Source organism: Piliocolobus tephrosceles, chromosome 5 (assembly GCF_002776525.5).
Source record: "Piliocolobus tephrosceles isolate RC106 chromosome 5, ASM277652v3, whole genome shotgun sequence".
Classification (NCBI taxonomy): domain Eukaryota; kingdom Metazoa; phylum Chordata; class Mammalia; order Primates; family Cercopithecidae; genus Piliocolobus; species Piliocolobus tephrosceles.
Window position 1 is genome coordinate 59,088,196 of NC_045438.1, and position 22,320 is coordinate 59,110,515.

General features: G+C 48.5%; 1 protein-coding gene across 3 annotated transcripts in view; it reads left to right on the plus strand.

Annotated features, from left to right (window-relative positions):
• ZDHHC14 (zinc finger DHHC-type palmitoyltransferase 14) overlaps nucleotides 1-22,320 on the plus strand; it is a 312,504-nt gene that overhangs the window by 277,695 nt on the left and 12,489 nt on the right. For 2 of the 3 annotated variants that reach the window (XM_023206071.2, XM_023206070.2), the window contains exons 6-8: nucleotides 2,264-2,366; nucleotides 3,772-3,881; nucleotides 9,831-9,933. In XM_023206071.2, coding sequence (XP_023061839.1) covers nucleotides 2,264-2,366; nucleotides 3,772-3,881; nucleotides 9,831-9,933 — 316 coding nt within the window. The remainder of the gene's footprint in view (nucleotides 1-2,263; nucleotides 2,367-3,771; nucleotides 3,882-9,830; nucleotides 9,934-22,320) is intronic. The other variant, XM_023206072.3, reaches the window with a different exon arrangement.

The following is a 22,320-nucleotide window of genomic DNA, read 5'->3' on the forward strand; positions in this document are numbered from 1 at the left end:
AAAAAAAAAACTAGCCGGGCGAGGTGGCGGGCGCCTGTAGTCCCAGCTACTCCGGAGGCTGAGGCAGGAGAATGGCGTAAACCCGGGAGGCGGAGCTTGCAGTGAGCTGAGATCTGGCCACTGCACTCCAGCTCGGGCGACAGAGCAAGACTCCGTGTCAAAAAAAAAAAAAAAGAAAGAAAGAAAAAAAATAATAGAAAAGCTGTATTTTTTAATTGTTACTATAAACCTTTAGAATTCTATGTCCGCTGGCTATGATGCCTCCCAATGAGGGTAATGAGCATAGTTGGCATTGTCAAAGGAGCTGCAGCCACTTTCAGTCTGGGATCCTCACTGCTCGTACATGCCAGGTTTCATATGGTTCATACATAGAAATGTTATATTCACTTTGACTTTGCCATCATTCTACCTGGATGGTAAACTCTGGGTGACACATAAGTATTTCTGGGATTGCAGTTTGGCTCTTCATGTATTACTCAGTAAATAAATCTGGTTCTGTTCTTGATTCTTTTCTACCTTGGCTATTTCTTGTTTCCGTTCCATGTGTCCCCTCCTCTTTCTGTCTCCTGTCTTTTCCTTGTAGCCAGTCCAAACCCATTGCTAGTGTCTAATGTCATCTCCCTCTCACACAACCCAGCTTTCCTGACTCAGTCTTCCCACTGGCTCCCTCATCGTGTTCCCTGGACTCCACTTCACCTCTTCTTTCCAGCCAGTGCATGACCTGAATCCCAGGGGAGTTGCCTCCCAAGTCTGTCCCCTTCTGGCAGGGGGAATGTGGGTAGGGAGAGGGGCCTCTTTAGCCCCATTCTGTGGGAAGGCAGTTGAGAATGAGACCATCTTTGCTGCCTGGGACACCATCCATGTGACCCCACGTGCATACAGAGCCTCCACCATTGCCGTTTGCCCAGCAGGGGTTGCCCAGGCTGGCGGCAGCTGTAGATAGGGGTCTGCTTCCCTGTGTCTCTCTGGTCCCCTACCACTCCCTGCTACCATCTCCTTCTAGAGCAGACCCAGTGGTTTAATGCGATGTTGAAAGTCAGTCAACAGGCAGAAGCCCATTCCCTCCTGTTTTGCCTGCAGCCCTGTGTGCCCAGATGGTGACATTGGTTAACCATGGCACAGCAGACCACGGCACTGCACTGGGTAATGTGCTCAACCTTCTGGTCTAAAGATGAATTCTCTCCAGCCTGGAGAAGATCATCACTGATATGTTCCGGCATGGTCTATATGGCATTCATCCTCGGAAACATTAGGCGAGCAGGAGCGTTTCTTTCTCCAGCCTGTAATATATCGATAGGGGATGCCAGATGCATGTGTAAACTCCCAAACCCAGGATGAATGGATTTTTCACCCTGAGAAATATCTGTATCCTGTAAATAGAATTTTATAAGCATTTGTGGGACAGAAAAAGTCTCTGGCCTTTTCACATTGCCACACTCTGGGGTGATGGATCTGATCCGCTGAAGAGCACCAAGCTTTTTCCCTTTGTGCTAGACACATCTTGCGGAACTCTTGACTTCCTCTCTCTCAATGTCCTGCGAGAACTCGTAGTTCCCATCTGCCTATCAAGCAGCTGAGGATGGCCATATAGGTCAGGGGTTGGCTGAAAGGCTGGGAAAACTCCCCCAAGTAAAAATACCCCTCACCCTGATGTCACTCCGAGAAATGCCACTGCCGGTTCAGGGTCTTATTTTCTCCTTCTTCCCCTTCTCTGTAAGCAGAGAAGAGGCCGTCCACTAAAGCAGAGGGCTTTCTGGGCCCCAGAAGCCATTCTCCTCAGGGGAGATGCCTGTTGGCACTGCAGTCCTCAGCATTCAGAAGCCAAAATTAGAGTCTGCGATTGATGTGCAAGTCAATATGTCATCCTTTCACCCAGAGCCTGAGCTACAGCCAACTCAAACCAGTGTGCTTCCTGATCAGGATGCCACAGTCACTGGCTCCACAGTGAGGCACAGAAAAAGGTGAAGGTCAAGTAGAAGTCAGAGGAAGGAAGTGGGTAGGTGACGCCCAGGGAGCCCTCCAGTCATCACGGAGCCACAGAGGCTGCTCCACGCTGGGGCATGTGACACTCCCTGCCCTGACGGAGGCTTCCATCTGGTTAGACAAAATTCCCGGAAGAGCAGGAAGCAAGGCAAGGCCGAGCAAGAGAGAGGCCAGCAGCTAGAGAGTGGCCTGTGCCTGGGGGGATTTCGGTTCCAAGCCTCCATCACGTCCACCTCTTGCACAGCCCCTCACTTCCACTTGCCTCCTTGACTCGTGTCACTGTCCTGGAGGCTGTGGTGTGCTTCTTCTCTGTCTGGTCCATTGTTGGCCTCTCAGGATTCCACACCTACTTGATCAGCTCCAACCAGACGACAAATGAGGATGTAAGTTCCTGACTACATGAGACACGGGTGTGTTCTTAGGTTTTGGGCAATGGAGGAGAAAAAGGAAAGAAGAGGTTGGGCCCAGCTTCTCCCATACATCCCGTTCCAGATGTGAGCCCTTGGGAACAGAGATGGTGCCGTGGAAACTTCACATGCCATTCTGCATGTTTCTCTACTGGGAATCTCTGTGTTCTCAGTTTTTCCGACCACATCCATTAGATACTAAGGTTGGCCAAGTGACACCCGTTTCTGGCCCTGAAGAGAGTGTTCTTTCTATTCCTTTGAAATGGTTTCGTAAGCTTCTTATCACACTTCCCCTGGTAGAAACCATGGCGAGCCAACATCTTGGAGTGAATGTTTGAGTCTGCCTTTCATATTTAATTTCTCTGTGGGAGGAAATTGCCCTGACCCAAAATTTAACTTTTTATCCAGGATTGTCTGCCTGTACTTAATACAGATGAAGAGGAAGTATGAAAACAGGAAACAAGGCCGGGCACGGTGGCTCATGCCTGTAATCCCAGCACTTTGGGAGGCCAAGGCGGGCGGATCACAAGGTCAGGAGATCTAGACCATCCTGGCTAACACAGTGAAACCCCGTCTCCACTAAAAATACAAAAAAAATTACCCGGGCGTGGTGGCAGGCGCCTGTAATCCCAGCTACTCAGGAGGCTGAGACAGGAGAATTGCTTGAACCTGGGAGGTAGAGGTTGCAGTGAGCTGAGATCGTGCCACTGCACTCCAGCCTGGGTGACAGAGCAACACTCTGTCTCAAAAAAAAGAGGAAACAAAATGTTAGAGAATTTTTCCAGAGCAGCGTGGTCCACTTTGCTCTTTACACTTAGATTTTGATACAAGTCTCTATGCACACATGAATTAAATGTCTCAGGATAGGTCCAGTTACCTTAAACAAAAGCTTGAGAAAATAGGTTGTGATAAGACACATGAGATAAGAGAATATTAATACAGTTATTTGTACTTGGTAGCTACAAATATTAGAATATGCAAAACAGACTATTTTGGTCACAAGAAGAGGCTGAATTATTTCAGTCTGTAAATTAGCAATTAGGGGAACCATTTCACCTGCCATTCATTTAATTATCATTTAGGGCACTAAATGTGAGTATGAAAAAATCTCTGCTGGCTTATATGAGATGGCCTTTTAGTACCATGTGGCACAAATAAAAGATGATTATCCCTGAGAATATTATTCTTTCCCTAATCTAACCTGCTATTTTAGGACATTTCCATGTTTGGAGTAAATGCCCATTTTCTTTAAGAAAAATATCTCCATTTCTTTGGATTAAAGATGATTTGCATTCTTTATGGGCTTCTCATGGTCCAGCTCACCTCAACCGTGTGTTGGTGTGAAGGATATTGCTTGTTACTGACTTTCCTTTTCTTTCAGATTAAAGGATCCTGGTCAAATAAAAGAGGTAAAGAAAATTACAATCCCTACAGCTACGGAAATATCTTTACCAATTGCTGTGTTGCCCTGTGTGGGCCCATCTCACCAAGGTAAGACTCAGAATGCTTCGTGTTCTTATACAGACCTTGGAAAACCAAATGCCTCGGCCGTTAGCACAGGCCCCCCGCCCTGGCGGAATGGGTTGCCGCCACCAGGTGACCGCTTTGTGCAGCGTGGACGTGGCCTTCATGAAATCGAGATCTGGCTGTGTGTGTGGTGTCACACCTCACACCTTTTTCGATCTTCAGCTGAATCTGTGTCTGATTTGGGGAAAATTTCCTGAAGCCCAAAATAGAGAGACAGATGCCTGTGGCCCTGCTAATGACTGGGGACCTGCTAATGACTGAAGGTGTGCACAGGGAGCCGTGGTTAGCATCATCAAGGAGACAAGACACATGCAGGAAGGAAGCAGCCAGAAGCCTGTGGAAACCAGTTTTGAAAGTTGATTTGCACAGAATAGAAATGTTCATAGGGAGAGAGCCACATGTGCCGCAGTCGTTGAGACTGTGGTTATGGTAATAATGACAATGACACGAACCATGGCAGTAGCTAACCTTTATTGAATCTGTGTTAAGCCCTGCTCTAAGTTCTTTACCTGAATCAGCCTTTTATAAGCTCACTCTGTACCTATAGGTAGGCACCATTATATCCCATTCTATGGATGAGAAAAGCGAGGCACAGAGTTTAAATAATGTGCCCAAGATCACACAGCCAGTAAATGCTGGCTAGTCAGGATGCACACCCAGGCTGCCCAATGTCAGAGCCAGTGTGTGCCCACTGAGGCATGCTGACTCCAAGTCAGAGTGTACGAATTTAAAATACAGATTCTTTGTGAGTTACGCCTATGGAGAATATTTTCAACTGATAAATCGAACCATGATCAACAAATAGGTATTGAGCAAATCTACTTGGTCTCTAGAATGAGTTTCCAAGTTATTACTGCTTCCTGCCTTTTGGTCTCTAAATGTGTAAAACGGAGAAATGACAAAAGCCACCATGACTGTGTCTAGGGCAGACCCACTGGGCACCCAGGCCTTACCGATGTGCGCTTGTGAAATGCAAACTTCATTTGATTATCAGCCTCAATGAATCCTCATTAGAGAGGTAAAAAGAATTCAAGAAAAAAAATCCAAGCACATATTCCAAGGCCATCTGTGCACTGGCATTGAGTTATTATTACTTTGAGTCATCGTGGTGCTACTGCAGAACTTGATCATTTTCTAGCTTTAGCCTAGAAAGTGGGGAGCCCAACATGCCACTGTCCACCTGAACGAGGGGTCCTCAAGGGACCCCTGACCTCCTCAGAGGCTTAGAAAGAGCAAGTGAGGATCCTGGGTTTGGGAGGCTGCTCGGTCCACAGGGGTCAGACATACCTGAGCAGGTGCCAGCTCCTCTTGAAGAAACCTCCTGACTCACCCAGGGATCCTTCTAGGAGCTCTTCAGGCAGAAAGTCTCTCAGGCAATGGCTTGATTTGTCACAGCCTCCATGGTGCTTCCAACTGGCATGTTTGTGGCTAGCAGGGCAGGCCAGGAAATCGAGGGTAACAGCCAGGGAGAGCTGCCCTCTCCCCCGCCTGCAGTGTACGTGTGGGTTTAAGAGAGGATGCCGAGGCCTCAGTTCTGCCCAAATCTCCTTTCTTGTTCCCAAGTCCTTCATCTGCATATGGCACGGCTTTATGTTGTTTAGAGACCACAAACTGTCACAACCAAAATTATTTCCACAACTGGGTTAAATGTGCTTTTTTGGCTGGATTTGGGCTGTATTCTTTCCAAAATCCACATTCCTTTGGGTGGGGCATTTCTTGAGAATGGTCCTACCCTCAGAAGTGTTTGAATCATTTGTTAAAAGGTAAACTGAAGGACATTAAAATATTGAAGAGTGTATTTGAACAGACGGTGATTCATGAATCTGGTAGCTCCAGACTTGAAGCAGTGTGGGGCCCCACTGAAGAGGCTCCAGGGATTTGGGGCCGCACTGCAGGGGTTCCGGGGGAAGCTTTACTGGGCGAAGGTAGAGCAAGGCAAATGAGATATTTGCTTTGTTAAAGTGGGGCTGTAGCTTTCCCTGGGTCATTCTGGCCCTTGGGCAGGGACATAGGCCACTCACAGGCTCCCAGGCAGATGTGAGGGGGTGATGCCTACCTTTGCCTGTCCCTCTCATCCTCTCTTGCCTTCCCCTTGACCTGTGCTACCTCGTCCCAGCCCCTGGGCCCTTAAGTGGGCCGGGGCCTTCCCGGGCATCCCAGTCAGGCCCACCCGCTGAGAGTGTGCCCTGCCTCAGACCCACGTGCCCAGACCCCTGTGCTTGACTTGCCCCTTGTGGGTTCTTAAACGGTGCCATGCCATGCAAACGAGGCAGAGCGAGTCCTTGTGTTCCCTTTTGGGAGCCTGCATACCAAGAGTGCAGAGGAACATTCGGTTCCTGCAATGTTACCAGAGGCGGGGATGGCAGCTGGCTGGGTATGGCCAGGTTTGGGGGGAGGGGTCCTCATATAAACCTGGCAGGAGGAATGGAAAATTGGGAACACAGAAAGGCCCAAGGAATGGTCAGTGTCACACCAGACTTGGGCCGGTCCCGTGGGTCACGTGGCCACCACTGACGGCGCATGCGCGGTGGAGCCGGCTCCGTGTCAGGCGCTGGGGGTGCACGGGAGAGGGGCCGGCTCCTGGGCAGCAGGGACCGCACAGTGAGGTGCATGGGTCGTCCAGGAGTAGGTCTAAGCTGTGATCTCTCCTAAGGGTGAGAAGGAGTTCGGAGGAGGAAGTGGTGGGGAGGAGCAGGGTTTCAAAAGACAACGGGGGCAGCCTGTGCAGGGACCCGAGGGTGAGGGTCCTGGCTCATCCAAGGAAATGCTGAGGGGGTTAGTGTCAGGAGTGAGGGGCGAGGGGAGCCGGGCCGAGAGGTGAGACAAGACAAGGGGCGAGGCCAGGTGAGAAGAAGGACGGGCAGAGCCCACTGTGTCCAGAGCATCGCAGCCCTGGGAGCCCAGCTGCTACATTAAACAGACTGGATGTGATGGGATGCTGGCCGAGAACGCTTCATTTTTTTTCTCCCTGCTGTCCCTTCAGACTTTTTTGATGACCTAGTTCTTTTTCCGCTCCTGGATAAAATCCTCTGCAAGCCCCTTAATTTCTCTTGTCGTTAAAAAAGAGAGAGAGAGAGCGCGTCAGGGCACTTTCCCTCCAAAATAGTATCATTTCAGTGCATCAGAACTGCCAAGTTCATTGACAGTTAACACCTCTCATCCCTTCACCCGAACCTGGTTGGGAGGACTGTGGGGTTCCCGGTTCCCCTTGAGCTCTGTCCTGCACCCCGCCCCCAGCTAGTCCTGTCTCCCCACCAGCTTCGTGTCCAACAGTGAGGAGGGGATTTGGGCAGGGGGTCAATGCTGTTGGTCCCCTGCCAGTGCTCTAAACTGGTGGGGTCTGAGAGCGCCTGACTAAGAGTTTCCCCTGAGGACCCACCATCGCAGTTCCCTGATGGAGGCAGGGCCTTTTCTCCTGAGAGTCACTCATACCTGCACAGGCCTCTCTGTGGGGCCCCCTCTGTGGCTCTCTTGGGCTGAGTCCTATCATAGTTTCCTAGGGCACTGCAGTCCAACAACTGCCATGCAATGGGAGGGTTAAAACAACAGAAAGTTGTTCTGTTACAGTCGGAGGCTCGAAGCCTGAAATCAAGGTGCCGGCAGGGTTGCGCCCGTCCCGAGGCTGGGGAGAACCCTTCCTTGCCTCTTCCGGGCACCTGGTGGGGCCATCAGCCCTCCGCGTTCCTTGGCTGGCACATGCTTCACTGCGGGGTAGCCTCTGTCAGCCCGTGGCGTTCTCCCTGTGTGTCTCTGTACCCTCACCCAGCGTTCTCTTCCTCTCCTCTTTTTCTTTATATAAGGACACCAGTCACATTGGACAAAGGCCCACTCCAATCGAGTGTGACCTCATCTTGGTTACATTTGCAAAGACTCTACCTCTAAGTAAGGTCACACTCGCAGGTACCAGGTTAGGACTTCATATCTTTCTGCACAGTTCAACCCGTGACATTTACTCAAGACCTGGTGGTGGTGGTTGTTTGCGACGGAATCTCACGCTGTCGCCCAGGCTGGAGTGCAATGGCATGACCTTGGCTCACTGCAACTTCTGCCTCCCAGGTTCAAGCGATTCTCCTGCCTCAGCCTCCCAAGTAGCTGGGATTACAGGCATGCGCCACCACGCCTGGCTAATTTTTTTGTATTTTTAGTAGAGACGGGGTTTCACCATGTTGGCCAGGCCTGTCTCAAACTTCTGACCTCTGGTGATCTGCCCACCTTGGCCTCCGAAAGTGCTAGGATCACAGGTGTGAGCCACTGTGCCCAGTCCCTCAAGACAGCTTGGCACTGGCTCTCTCCCATGAGACCCACACCTGGACCTTCACCTAACCCTCAGGTCCCAGTCCCATCCCTGGCTGTCACCCACACTAGAGGGCAGAGCGCCTTTCTCCGAAACAGCCTTCTCTGCTCTTTCCCCCGCTGACCCTTTGTAACTTTGAAGGGAGGGTTGCAACGCTGGTTGAGAACCCCCTTTGACGTCCTGCAGAGGAGGTCCGGCACTTCTCTTTGAAAGGTGGAGATTCTTGTTGCCGGTTGCTTTTTCTAAACCTATGGAGTGTTCAGCTGGAACTGAGGCAGAGAGAGTCCCATTTGAGGATCCCGTCACAGGTGGTCTTTGTGGCTTATTGTTCTGCCACTTAAAGACCTGAAGGCAGTAGTCATGAGGTTAACTCCTGTGTTCCAAAAGCTGGACTGACACATAGGAGGCCCTGCTTTCTGAGAAAAGCAGCCCAGATAGTCAGTCCTCAGAGGCAGGGATGGTCATGGCCTCTGGATACATTTTTGTATTTGGCAAAATGCTGAGCACCTGGGGAAGAGTCTGCATTGTGAGTGTGGCTGGTCCCACACTGTAGGGGCTGCCCCAGGGATACTCACTTGTTAGCTGAACATCCTGTTGCTGTAAGAGCACTTCTGCCCTTAGACTCAAAGTCAATGCTGAGCCTTCACTGGGGAGAAAAAAAGGCAACTTTACCCCACCTCCTAATGAGCCCAGCGCCGTAGAGTACAGAAACAGATGTCTTTAGAAGCATTACTCAGAAACTTGTCTGTGGGACAAGGGACCTATTTTTATCATTTCATCCACAAGAATCCTGCGCAGCACCCATCTCTGGGTGTCAGTCTCAGAGATACAGATATTGACACGGCCTGCCGGTCCTTGCCCTCCATGCTCTGTGACAGATGTGGACGAGGGGCTCTAATCCCTAACTCTGTGTGCCAGGCACAGGGCCAGATGCCGTGGGGGGCCACAAGATGAAGACTCTGCCCTTGGGAGCTTGATTGCAGGTGGAGAGTGATGTGTGGGGCTGAGAGAATCGGAGAAGGGGAGAGGGGGGAAATGGGCTAGGGGCAAGAGTAGGGTCTTTTGAACCTTGCCTTGAAGAATGGAGAGCAGAAGGGAAGGAAGAGTGACTTTGGGAGAGATGGGGGAAGAGTCCAAACAAAAACACAGAGATAGCAAAGCAGAGTGCATGCCGGGCGGGACTGTGGCTCTGTTCCCATGTGGTAGGCCATCATTTCCCACGTGCTGCACTGGCACTAGCAGGTACTTGAAACACGTTTGCTGAGTGAATGCAGTAAGAAGACGTGCCGTTGAGGCTGGAGAGGAGCACTGGGGACAGATGGTGACAGGTGGGGTGAGACCAGCTTAGAGGCTGCCACAGTTAGTGGACAAGAGGGAGATGCTGGCATCTGAGCAGGTGACACGCCCTTGGCCTGGCCAGGAGACAGGCCATGCCACAGTCATGTTTAAAGGGAGAAGGGACAGAATTTGGTCACCGATTGTACAATGAAGTGAGGAGAGGCGTAGTCTAAGGTGCCCGAGGTGGGCCTATCATGGGAAGAGGGAGCCCTGAAATAGTGCTGCTGTGTCTCTGGCTTTTTATTCACTCTCTTCCTCCTGGGTTCTCTTCTCTCTCGCAGCCTAATTGACAGAAGAGGGTACATCCAGCCCGACACGCCGCAGCCAGCAGCACCCTCCAGCGGTATCACCATGTACGGGGCCACGCAGTCACAGAGCGACATGGTAGGAACGGGGGCCACCACCCCTGTGAGGGCTTTCCTTTTGCTTGTGTGCTCACTAACAAGTCACCAAGCAGCCTTCCTAGCAAACCTCCCCAGGAGTGGGGGCAGCCCACGGCCACCCACACCCTGACTGCCGTGCTCAGACGGCAGGCAAGACGTTAAACAAAGGCAGTAGCCAGGGAAGCGTGTGGCCACTCAGTTTGGTGTGCTTGCTCACAGTTGTGCAGGGGAAGTCCACACACGCGATCCCTCTGCCAAAACAGCTTGAGGCATGTGGATGGAAGCCCCCCTTATACAGGATCATGCTGTTGTTTGAGGGATGAGACACACATCCCAGGCAGGGCTGGGCTCATGGTCTTCTATTTCCCTTTCTGTCCCTTGGTCCCCATCTGTACTGACCCCTCTTCCACTTCCTCAAGCGTGCAGTGGCTGGTGCTGCCAGTTCCCCTGTGTCCACCCAAAGTCTGGGATCAGCCCTGTGCTAAGTAGTGCAAATGATCAGACCAGGTGTATGTTCACTCACTGCAAAACTGACCAGTGCCTCTCCAGGGCGCGTGCATGTCTCACGCTTTCTTCGACGGGTAGACATGCTTTGCTTCCTGTGTGCAGGTTCCCAGCGAGCAGGTTTCCAATGGGCAGGTGGAGATCTGGGGGAGGGGGCAGGAGTCATTCATGGACACCAGAAATTCCAGCCTGGCCTGGTCCTGACCATCAGTGTCTTAAGATTCCCTAGGTGTCTGGAAGGGCAATGGCCTCTCTTTATTTGGAACAAATCTCCCTAAAGTTAGAAGTTCCATGTTCCTGCAGAGGACTTTGTCTTGTGGTGGTCCTGTGCTGTGTGCTGTTTCTGTAGTTGAATCACCCACTCCAGAGCGTCCATGACAGATCAGAGACCTGACTTTCAGGTAGACTAGATGTGGGCAGCAGCCCAGAACACCTTGCTTCTGGGAGCAAAGAACTGCAAGGTGGAAGATGGCAGCCTCAAGAGAGTCCTGAGGCTGCCAGCTTCCACAGCTGCATGAACAAGGCTCAGTCCCCAGCAGAGGTGGCTGGGGTTTGTGTGTTGGTGTTGGTGGTGTCTTGTTTGTATTGCTTTGCTCTGCTTTGCTAATAAAGCGTTTTCTCTCCCTCTCTCTTTTCTTTTGCTTTTTTGTTTTGCTTTTGTTTTTGTTTTTGTTTTTGTTTTGAAACAGAGTCTCACTCTGTCACCCAGGCTGGAGTGCAGTGGCATGGTGTCAGCTCACTGCAACCTCTGCCTCCCAGATTCAAGCGATTCTCCTGCCTCAGCCTTCCAAGTAGCTGGGACTACAGGTGCATGCCACCATGCAGGCTAATTTTTGTACTTTTAGTAGAGACAGGGCTTCGCCATGTTGGCCAGGCTGGTCTCGAACTCCTGACCTCAGGTGATCCACCTGTCTCAGCCTCCCAAAGTGCTGGGATGACAGGCATGAGCCACTGTGCCGGGCATGTTTTCTTTCAAAGCAAGTACATTTATTTCAGGGTCCTTGCCCTCCACTCTGTAAGGGATTGGGGAAACAGCTTGTTTGGTCATAACTCACACACTCAAGGGACCCTTTGAGGGTCACTCCCCCATGTTCTTCAGAAAAGGAAACTGAGAACAGAGGGAGGAAGAGATAGGCTCGCAGGAAAGGGGATTACATTCGCAGAGACCACCTGTGTTCAGGGCGCGTGGTGGTCAGCACCTCATTTAACCCTAAAGCCACAGTGGGAAAAGGGGACGCTTGTCCCCACCTTTTTTAAGTAGGAGAGATTGGTCATCCGTCTACCCAAGAGCACACAGACACTAATTTGTGGGTTCAAAACTAGCCTGGTGACTCCACTGCCCACGTTAACTTCTGATACTGCATGCCCGCAAGTACACAGGCATTAAAGACCAGGAGATCTGTGCTCAGAGGCTTTCTTCACGATTCGCAGGTGCACAAGAAGTGCCCTTAAGGACAGAGCTCACCAGAATTCTGGCCACAGCATACGTTGATCATTTCTCTGATGTGCGCATGTGTCTACACACAATAACCTCTTATTCAATCAGCCACTCTACCTGGGTTCCCTCTGTGTGTTGAGGACTAGACTAGGAGCTAGAGATACAAGGTTTGTGGGGCACAGCTCATCCACCTTCAAAGGGGTCAGCAGTCGGGGGCAGCATGTGAGCAGATACATGAAGGAAGCATTAAGAACCTTCAGTAGAATTGACCACTGATGGTAACTGTCCTTGTCAAAACCAGTGAACTTATGTTCCTCTTACCCTGTGATCCTCATAATACTGGGCTCACCAAGTTCTGCAGGGTACTGATCTCAGCAAGTTCTATGCTTTGTTGAGATTAAGAAAATTAACAAAGGCTGTTTACAGGTGCTCTCACCAGGAAGCCACTTCAGGTCAAGACTAGGTGGGACATAATTCATCAATCCAGCAAACAGTTACTGAGCACCTACCCTGTGCCTCTGTGATAGAGAAGGTAGCTTTAACCATGGAAATGGGGAGGTCATTTTACTCCATATGGCAAATCAGAGTCCCCTCTGGAGTCCATTCATTCTACACCCACACCAAGACTCTGGTCAAGCGCGCATATCATAACATGACAGAAATGCTAGGGTTCATTTGCCTATTCCTGTAGGAGTCGCCTTCCAACTAACTAGTACCGCTGAAGGCACTGGACTGTGATGTTGTAAGGGTTGTTGGAAGAGGATGCTGCAAAGGTTAAGAAGCCTGTCACCATGCAGCAGCTGCCTGTTGGTCACCCCTTATCACTCAATTCAGTGTAAGGCTACTTTTTTTTTTTTTTTTTTTTGAAATAGTGTTTCGCTCTGTCGCCCAGGGTGGAGTACAGTGGCGTGATCTCCACTCATTGTAACCTCCGTCTCCCAGGTTCAAGTGATTCTCCTGCCTCGGCTTCCCGAGTAGCTGGGATTACAGGCACCCACCACCACACCCAGCTAATTTTTGTATTTTTTAGTAGAGACAAGATTTCAACATGTTGACCAAGCTGGTCTCAAGCTTCTGGCCTCAAGTGATCCACCAGCCTCTGCCTCCCAAACTGCTAGGATTACAGGCATGAGTCACTGCGCCCAGCCTGTAAGGCTACTTATTAAGGCATCTGTTCATCTGTGGGCTTGAGTACTGTGTCAGGAAGTTTGAAGATACCAAAAAAAAAAAAAAAAAAAAAAAACCCAAGGCTCCTTGCCCTCCTGTTCTCCGCTGTGACTGAGGATGAGACAGCCTGAACACCCCAGGAAAGAGCTGCATGTGATGTCACCATGCCATTGAGCACCAGGCAGATCAGGAGGAGCTCTGGACCCGGAAGCAGAGCCTCTTCACTGCTGGCCTCAGGCTGATGGCATACAGAATCATGGCGGGATTGAGTGAGGGCCTGTGTGTGGCCCTGGTCACCTGCCCAGGCTGACAGTGCACTCTCTGCCATGCACACCTGAGTGCAGGTGACTTCACATCTCCTGCAGCATCTTCTTGCCATCCATACACACAAAGGGAAGAGAGCATCATTTTTGTTTTTTTTTTTTTAAGGCAGGTTCTCGCTCTGTTGCCTAGGCTGAAGTGCAATAGTGAGATCTCAGCTCATTGCAACCTTCACCTCCTGGTCTCAAGGTGATCCTCCCACTTCAGCTTCCTGAGTAGCTGGGACCACAGGCATGTGCCATCATGCCCGGCTAATTTTTGCATTTTTTGTAGCGACAGTTTTGCCATGTTGCCCAGGCTGGTCTCGAACTCCTGACCTCAAGCGATCCACCTGCCTCAGCCTCCCAAAGTGTTGGGATTACAGGTGTAAGCCACTGCATGTGGCCATTCATCCCTTTACTCAGGCATGCACAAATCTTTCCAGAGAGCTTCCAGGGAAAGGCTTGAAAGCACTGTCGGGTGTAAAGAAATGAACAGGACTCATCTGCACCTGGGAGCTGTACAGTACAAAAACACTCCAGTGTCACAGCCCTAATGAATCCATGCCCCGTGAGTCTAGGCTCAGACACATGACATGTGCATGAAATTTCAGGATCAAGGTCTTAAAAGCCCATGGACTCCATGGTAAAGAAGCTCTCCATCAGAGAGTACCATGGTCTACCATCTCCCTAACGGAGACAAAACTGTAAGAAATCTCAATATCCTGGGAGTCATACACATGTGAGTGCTACTCTGGATTTGGTAACAGCACAGAATTTTAGAGTCAAGTCCCTTAAGCAGGATGTTCCAGCCAGTGATAAAAGCTGTACAGAGACATCTCTTCCACATGGTAAATGCTTTCGAGTCAGCTAGCAGGCTTTAAGATGCCTTTTTACCCCATCTGGAAGAGGAAAATCGGAGATGGGGATTCATTTTGCAGAGACCAGACTGCTGCCACTTACTAGAAGCATAACCTTGATGGGTTGCTTAACCTTTCTGCCTCAGTGTTTTCATCTATAAATAGGAACATTGATATTCTTACCTTGTAGGGTTTCTGAGGATTAAGTTAAGACATGTAAAGCACTTAAAACCTTGCCTAGTAGAAGAGAAGTACTATTTAAGTGTCAGCTGTTACTATTATTATCTCCCTGAGATCCATGAGTGGCAGGATGAGTGAGCTCACCTGGACCCTCTTGCAGCAACCGGAAAACAATAGAGATGACTGGCGTGAGGGAAAGAGCCCAGGATGGGAACCAGGGAATGAGAGCTCCTATTCTGGCTCCTGCCAGTTAGTTCCCTGATGATTGGCAGGTCACTCTTGCCTCACTAGTCCTCAGTTTTCCTCATCTGCAAAATAGGAGCTGGGATTAATTTGTACCTAAAGCCCCCATTTAGCTGTGAGCCTTTTGTGAGTCTCCGATCCTTGCAACTCCACCAGAAGATTAGGAGGGCAGAGACAACATCTCAGTCCACACAACGCAGGAAAGAACTCTCCAACCCCCAGAAGGAGGTAAACACCGTGACTCTCAGCTCCTTCTCTCCTCCCACCCACCCTGACCAACAGCCCCCAAACTGACTAAGCCCTCACTTGACACAGGACTGGGGGTGTGCTGTGGGGCTATGTGCGGACTGATCATCATACCAGAACTTCCCTGAGAGTAGGAGTGTGTGTTGTTTTTCTTATTTGTCTCCTATTTCTTGAGTTTATGGGATACGTCCCACTTGGCCATGGTGTATAATCCGTTTTATACGTTGCTAAATTCAGTTCGCTAGTATTTTGTTAAGGATTTTTCCATCTGTATTCATAAGAGAGTTGTCTGTAGTTTTCTTTTCTTGTGAAGTCTTTGTCCGGTGTTGGCATCAGGAGGTAATACTGGCTTCACGGAAGGAGTTGAGAAGTGCTTCTTACTCTTCTGTCTCTTGAAAAGTTTGTGAAGAACTGGTGTTAATTCACCTTTAAAGATTTGGAACAATTTGCCAGGAAAGCCATTTGGTCTTGAACTTTCTCCGTGGGTATATTTTTGATTACTAATTCACTCTACTTATTACCGGTCTATTCAGATTTTTTACTTTTCCCTTGGGTCAGTTTCAGTAGTTTGTGTCTTTCTAGGAATTTATCCATTAAACAAATTAGAAACAAATTAGAAGCAGTCAAAGACTTCAGTGAAAGTCAATAGGCACTTCGAGTAAGCCCTGAAGGGAAGAAATTGGTATTTTGTTTAAACATTCTGTGAAATGCACATGCCAGCCGAGAGAGCTGGGAACCTCTAGCAGAGCGAGTTCCAGCGTGGGCTCCGGGCCCCACACTGTTGCTTTGCTTTCTCCCGCTTTGAGTCATATTAAGGCCATGAGAAATACACAGACCAGTTAATTTCCAGGAATTGTCAAAACATGGACAAATGATCTGAAATATTTCAAGACAACAATACAAATTCTCTGGGGCAACTGTAACATTCCTCTCCTTTGATTTGCTTCGGCTGTCGGTAACAGATATCCCAAGCAACAAAGACCATCACAGACTGAGCCAGCACATCATGACCAGCAGTGCCTGGGCGAAAGGGTCCTGGGGCCCTGTGGTTTTCTGGTCTCTGATGCCGTGATAGACGCCCAGGACACCCACCCTCTGTGCTTGGAAAGCCTGCAGCACCATCGCTAAGAGCAAGTGGTCTGGCAGCTTGCCAAGCAATCCGTCATCTTCCTTTTTACTTATTTCATATTTTGGATATAGTTAGATCTCAAAATCAATAAAAGAGTTCTTGTGTTCCAATCCCCAATTAGACAGATGGGAAAACAAATACACAAATCCTTTAGTGTTGAATTAGTCAGAATCGCAAGCTGAACTTCAAGCCATTCTAAGAACAGCACAAAGTTTATTTGCTCTAGAAGCATACTGTGGCCAGGTGGGTCTCTGCTAAGGTTTAACACTCTAGAATGGACGGAGCGTTGGTGATATGATACTATCATTGCAAGAGTTGCCTAACTTAATCCCCATAGCAACCTGCAAGATAGCCTGGTTTTACAAAGGATGAAACTGAGACTTGGATATGTTGAGTAACTTGCTCACAGTCACACAGCTGGGAATGCAAAGCCTATGTGCTTTCTTTTTTTTTTTTTTTTTTTTTTTTTTCTGGTGTCTCATCCTTCTTTCCACCTAGGCGGGGGTGCGGGGCACAATCTTGGCTCACTGCAACCTCCACCTCCTGAGTTCAAGCGATTCTCCTGTCTCAGCCTCCCAAGTAGCTGAGATTACAGGCGTGTGCCACCATGCCAGGCTAATTTTTGTACTTTTAGTAGAGAAGGCGTTTCACCATGTTGGCCAGGCTGGTCTCGAACTCCTGACATCAGGAGATCCACCCACCTTGGCCTCCCAAAGTGCTGGGATTAGAGGCATGAGTCACAGTGCCTGGCCCAGGTGCTTTCTATTACATGTCATATTTCTATTTGAAAAGCCCTCAAGTTGGAAGCAGGTGACCTTCTTCAAACCTGGCCCTATGTCTAGGAGCTGAGGGATAATTTATTACAACCTGTTGCTCCTCAGCCCCAGACCCTCATTAGAATCACAGTACTGATCTCTGCATCCACTTAAGTCAGAATCCCAGAGTGGGCAGCCAGGCCTTGGTAGTACTATGGACCTGGAGAAGACTTTAATTGGCAGCCAGTATTGAGAACCATCTACATAGCCTTCAGATTCTCTTGTTCTCTCCAAATGTTTCAGTTAAATGGAATAATTTTGAGCCATTATTTGCTTTGGCACAAGTAAGTTTCTTTTATCTTGAAAAACCTTAGGTCAGTTTCATTCGAGTAACACATGGTCTATTCAGAGAAATGGGTATTTGGAGGATTTGAACAGAATGTGCTAGAATGTGACAGACTGTTGTGGGAGGGGCGGGGGAGCTTCCACAAAGAGCCCTTAGGTTTCAGGCAAAGTTTCCTGGAGGGGACGACATCTGAGAATTCACCACCCAAAGGCAGGAGGGATGTTTCAAGCAAACAAAGCACAGGCATGTGTGGGGCGAAGCGTCTTGGTGTTTCCAGAGGGGGTGCAAGTTGCAGGGAACTTGACTTAGGCATGTGGAATGTGGGTGCCATGGATACCTGGGGGTGGTGGGGAGCAGCCCAGCAGGTAGCTGGATGGAACGCTCAGGGAAGGTTTGCTTCCTGTGTCGATGGAGAAATGGGCTGGTTGGTAGAAAGTCACTTGGAAACAGTGGAGATGTGAATCCCTTTTGTCAGCTAACCTGGAAGTATCAGTCACTCTGGCATTTCAAAAAACCTGTAAGACTTACTCATGTTTGTTATCTGAGATACTAGTCCAATTTCATCTTACATGCTGGCAGATTATTTTTTGAAATCAGCATTCATTACATTTGCCTTTCTCTGTGCCCACCTCTGCTAGCTGTGTCCCCACCAATTCAAGTGAAGTTTCTTCTTGGTCTAATTGGACACAAGTAAGAACAACAGAATAAGATAATCCTGAAAGATAATGGAAGGAAAAGCTTTGCAAATAGCCTATGCAGTGGGGAGTGGCAGAGAACAGCTGTGGGGTCAGAGCACCTGGGCTGGCTCTGACCTTTGCCAGCCCTGACACTTTGGGGCTGGGTGATCTTGGGCAAGTCACTTAATCCCAAGAGCCTTAAATCCCTAAACCATAAAATGAAGAAAGTGATACTGATGTTCACCTCCCTGGCCTGTGGTGAGGATTAACTGAGATTCTATTTCCTCTTGCCATCAACAGTTTATGACCTAATAAACTGGAGGTGCTTTTTTTGTTTTGTTTTTTTGAGACAGAGTCTCGCTGTGTCGCCCAGGCTGCAGTGCAGTGGTGCAGTCTTGGCTCACTGACACATCCACCTCCTGGGCTCAAGCAGTTCTCCTGCCTCAGCCTCCCAGGTAGCTGGGCTGCAGGCATCCGCCACCATGCCTGGCTAATTTTTGATAATCCTGGAAAAGCATAAGCAGGACCCCAAATCAGAACTCTGTACGTGGAGTAATGAAGGAGTTATTGTCCCCAGACATGGCACACCAGATTGCAAATTAATAAAGATGGAGAATTGTATTTATATAGAGCTTTGCAATTTACAGAGCACTGAGACATACATTTTCTAACTTACCCCTTTATTTATTTTATTTTATTTTATTATTTTTTTTGAGGCAGATTCTCACTCTGTCACCCAGGCTGGAGTGCAGTAGCATGACCTCTGCTCACTGCACTCTTGACCTCCTGGGTTCAAGCGATTCTCCTGCCTCAGCCCCCCATGTAGCTGGGATTACAGGTGCACGCCACCATGCCTGGCTAATTTTTGTATTTTTAGTAGAGACAGGGTTTCACCATATTGGTCAGGATGGTCTTGAACTCCTGACCTCAAGTAATCCACTTGTACTTGGCTTCCCAAAGTGCTGGGATTACAGGCGTGAGCCCCCATGCCTGGCCTGGAGGTGGTTTTTAAACGTTCAGTTGAAAGTATGTGCAAATTCTCCTTGCAGGGGCTCACTCACAGGAGGTTCTTAACAAATATTAATTTGTTCCAACTTCTTTTCCTCATTCCTTCCATCCTCCAATTTTGCCACATCTCCAAAGACCTCCACCCTGAATGGGGAACTAGGAGCTAGAGGGAAGGAGTTATCTTTGATGTAGTGACATGTCATGGTTCCACAAAGTTATGGCCATAGTGGGATGAAATTAATCTGTGAACCAAGAGACAGATGTCATGGTCATTCAAGCCGTCAGACACTGTAGGCAAGTGCCCATGCACTTTTCCAGGAACTATAAAAAAGTGTAAGACCTGGAAAAAAAATTACAAGCTCTAAAACATGAAAAGAAAACTGCAAAATCAAAATTGATAAATGCTTAATGTCTTTGAGACACAGGAATATGTTAACTTCATTAATTGTTAAACTTAGCACTCATGAAACTTTTATGACAGTTTAGAAATGATTTGTACGTTGGGTTTTTCTTACTTCATCAGAATCCCCAAGCACACATATGATTACATGGAAATCATTACCAATTACAAAGTAAGTTGCTCATAGATGGATAAATTTAAAAGTCTAATTAGCTTGGAGTCCCATGCCCTCCCCTTGCTGTGAGAAACCCAGGCTGCTTCTGGAAGAAGTCCTTTTGGTCTCAAGGCTTCTCACCCCCTGTTGGAGTGCCCCAAGTGCCATGAAAACATCTGCAGAAGAGGATGAGATGTGTTCTGTGTGGCCCCACAGGTCACAACTAGGACCAGAGAGTGAGTCTGGGTTTCAGACTCTACTCAATCCAAGAGGGAACGGCCCAGGACCCGGAGTCCCCACCCAGAGATGTCAGACTTGGGACAGGGAGCATCTCCTCGCAATGCTGGACAGAGGACTTCAGCATTGGTGGCAAGGGCTGAACATTGACCTTCAGGGTCCTGTCCAGTGGAGGTCCCCTCCAGCAGACTCTTCTCTGTCGTCAGGGCTTTGAACCCATTGTGTCTAATCAACAGGCCAATATCATCAGCAGATAATGTTCCACTGGACTGTACATTTACCGGCCATTCGGGCACCTGGCGAACAGGCCTTTCTGTTGCTTTGGTTGTTCTTTATGGGCTTCTGTGGTATAGGGACCATGCTCACAGGACTGTGGAAGCGCACAAGCAGGGCTGGCGCTAAGCGGAACATGAGACCCGATGCTCTTTCCCGACGACTCTCCTCTTTGCAGTTCATCCACCTTCACACCGACACGGGGCTCAGCACTTCCCAGACTATACCACATGGACATACCACGTGCTGTTCCAAGCCTTCCACGTACATAACTTCTGCTAACCCTCACAGCACCCCTCTGAGCCTGCTACCAATATTATCTCCATTTTATAGATTAACAAAACCAGAGGAAGGAGAGCTTAAGTACAATTTTCTAACAAAAACATCCTAATTTGACCCCGGAGCCCATGCTCTTAACCCTACGTTATGCACGTCAATAAAGAAACATCTACAGGGGCTGACTGTGCATAGAGTGATTTTCAGCCACACTCTTTCAGTCCCCACAACCCATTACCCTTACCCGCGCTCCCCTATGAAAGCCTGCACTTAGGAAGTTATCAAGCATTAGTCATTTTTACATGAAGGGGAGCTTCAGCCAGACTTCAGGGATTTATGAATTTCAATTGTCAATGAATATTTTACCTTCTATTAAAGTGCCTCAGGCTTTAATAATAATAATTGAATGCTTCAGTACTGTTTGTTTAGCACATCTACCCGGAGTCTAGAATAGTCCCTGTGATAGTTGGTTTCAGCAAATGTTGGTTAAACAAGAAAGAGAAAGAGAAAGGAGAGAGAAAGAGATCATCTCCTGTGTGCCGGACACTGGGCTCAGTGCTTTACATAATCATTATCTCGTCTAGTCCTCACAAAACCATCTGATGGGGGTACTCTGATCACCCCATTGAGGAGACTGAGACTCAGGGATGTTAAGTGTGTGACAGAGATAACCAGTGGCCACACTGTGATCTCACGCTTGGCAGTCTGACTCCATGGAAAATACTCTTCCTAACCCCGACACCAGAAGTCTCACTGGTAGATCTTCTTATGGAGTGCAGTGGCCTGAAGTCTCCTCCCACGGCTGAGGAAGCCACACCCCACAGGCTTTCTCTGCAGAAGGATGATTAATCAGTTGCGGTCAGTCACAAAACCAGGCTGTGGAACTGAATGTGCAACCTCTTCATAATCTAACCTGCAACCTGATCAGCACATCTATCCAGCATCAGCAGTTTCCTCTCTGTTACAAATGACAGTGTTGATCGATGACACGTTAAACTCACACTTTTTTCTTTCTACTTGCTCCCTGAAGTCAAAACCATTTGTAGCACTTCAGACCAGTCTAGTCGAGATCAGGCAAAAGGCTTGTCCATGCGGAAACATATCAGTATCCAAGTGAATTACTGACCTGGCCCACGGGTGATCTCTGCTGTTACACTGCTTAGAGTTCATTCAGTTTCCTTGGGCCTGGAAGTTATTGTTGTCATCCAGCTGAGATGCTTTAGGCCCTTACGTCTTCACTTTTTTTTTTCTCTGCCTTAATCTATTCTCCTTCCTCCTGGAACTCCAGTGATATACGTGTTAGACCATTTGACCTTGACCCAGAGGATAGGTCCCTGAGCCTCTGTGCTTTTCCTTCAGCACCTCTCTCAGCTCTTCAGACTGGATAATTTCTTTGGATCTCTCTTCATGTTCACCGATTCTTCTGCCATATCCAGTCTACTGCTAACCTCATCCAGATAATTTTTCATTTTGTTTATTATACTTTTTAGTTCTAAAATTTTGATTTGGTTCTATCATATTTTCCCATTTCTTTGTATGTCTATTAATATTTCGTTGACTACAGGACATTTTAGATATAAGGTATAGAAACTCTTGATGTTGTTACCTTACGCCGAAGAGTGTTGTTCCTGTTACAGTAAGCAGTTCAGTTACCGGCTAGTCACCTTGAACATGTGTAGGTTTGTATTATATTTTGTTAGTACAGATCTGTGGAAAGTCCAAAGTGTTTTCCAGACTTCTTTAATTTGTTGGAACTCAACATCCGAATTCTGTCTTCTCTGAAGATTGTTTGGTTTCAAGCTTTGTTAGGATGGGCCTGGGGTCTTACTTTAGGGCATGATTCTTACTCCTAAGGCACAGCTTTCTGATGTCTTTGGGCTCCCAGGGATGTTAACAATGTGTTGAAGGTGTTCATGACATCAGTGTCCCTAATGCACTACTTGTCTCAACCTCGAGTATCTCTGTTTCTCTTTCAACCCCATTGCAGCTGCTGTCTTACAAGCCTTGGGGCAGGGAATTCTCACCCTGCACATGCACATCACAGCCTTTGGCTACAGCCCTTGGAACCCCCACTAGGACTTCTGGTCCTTCCTCTCTGAATGGCATCCTCTTCTCCAGTTTCCTGCCCTGCAGATCCAGTCACTTTGTTTTTCTTACACTCCGACCTCTGTTTTCTCTATAGCTGAACAACTGTGG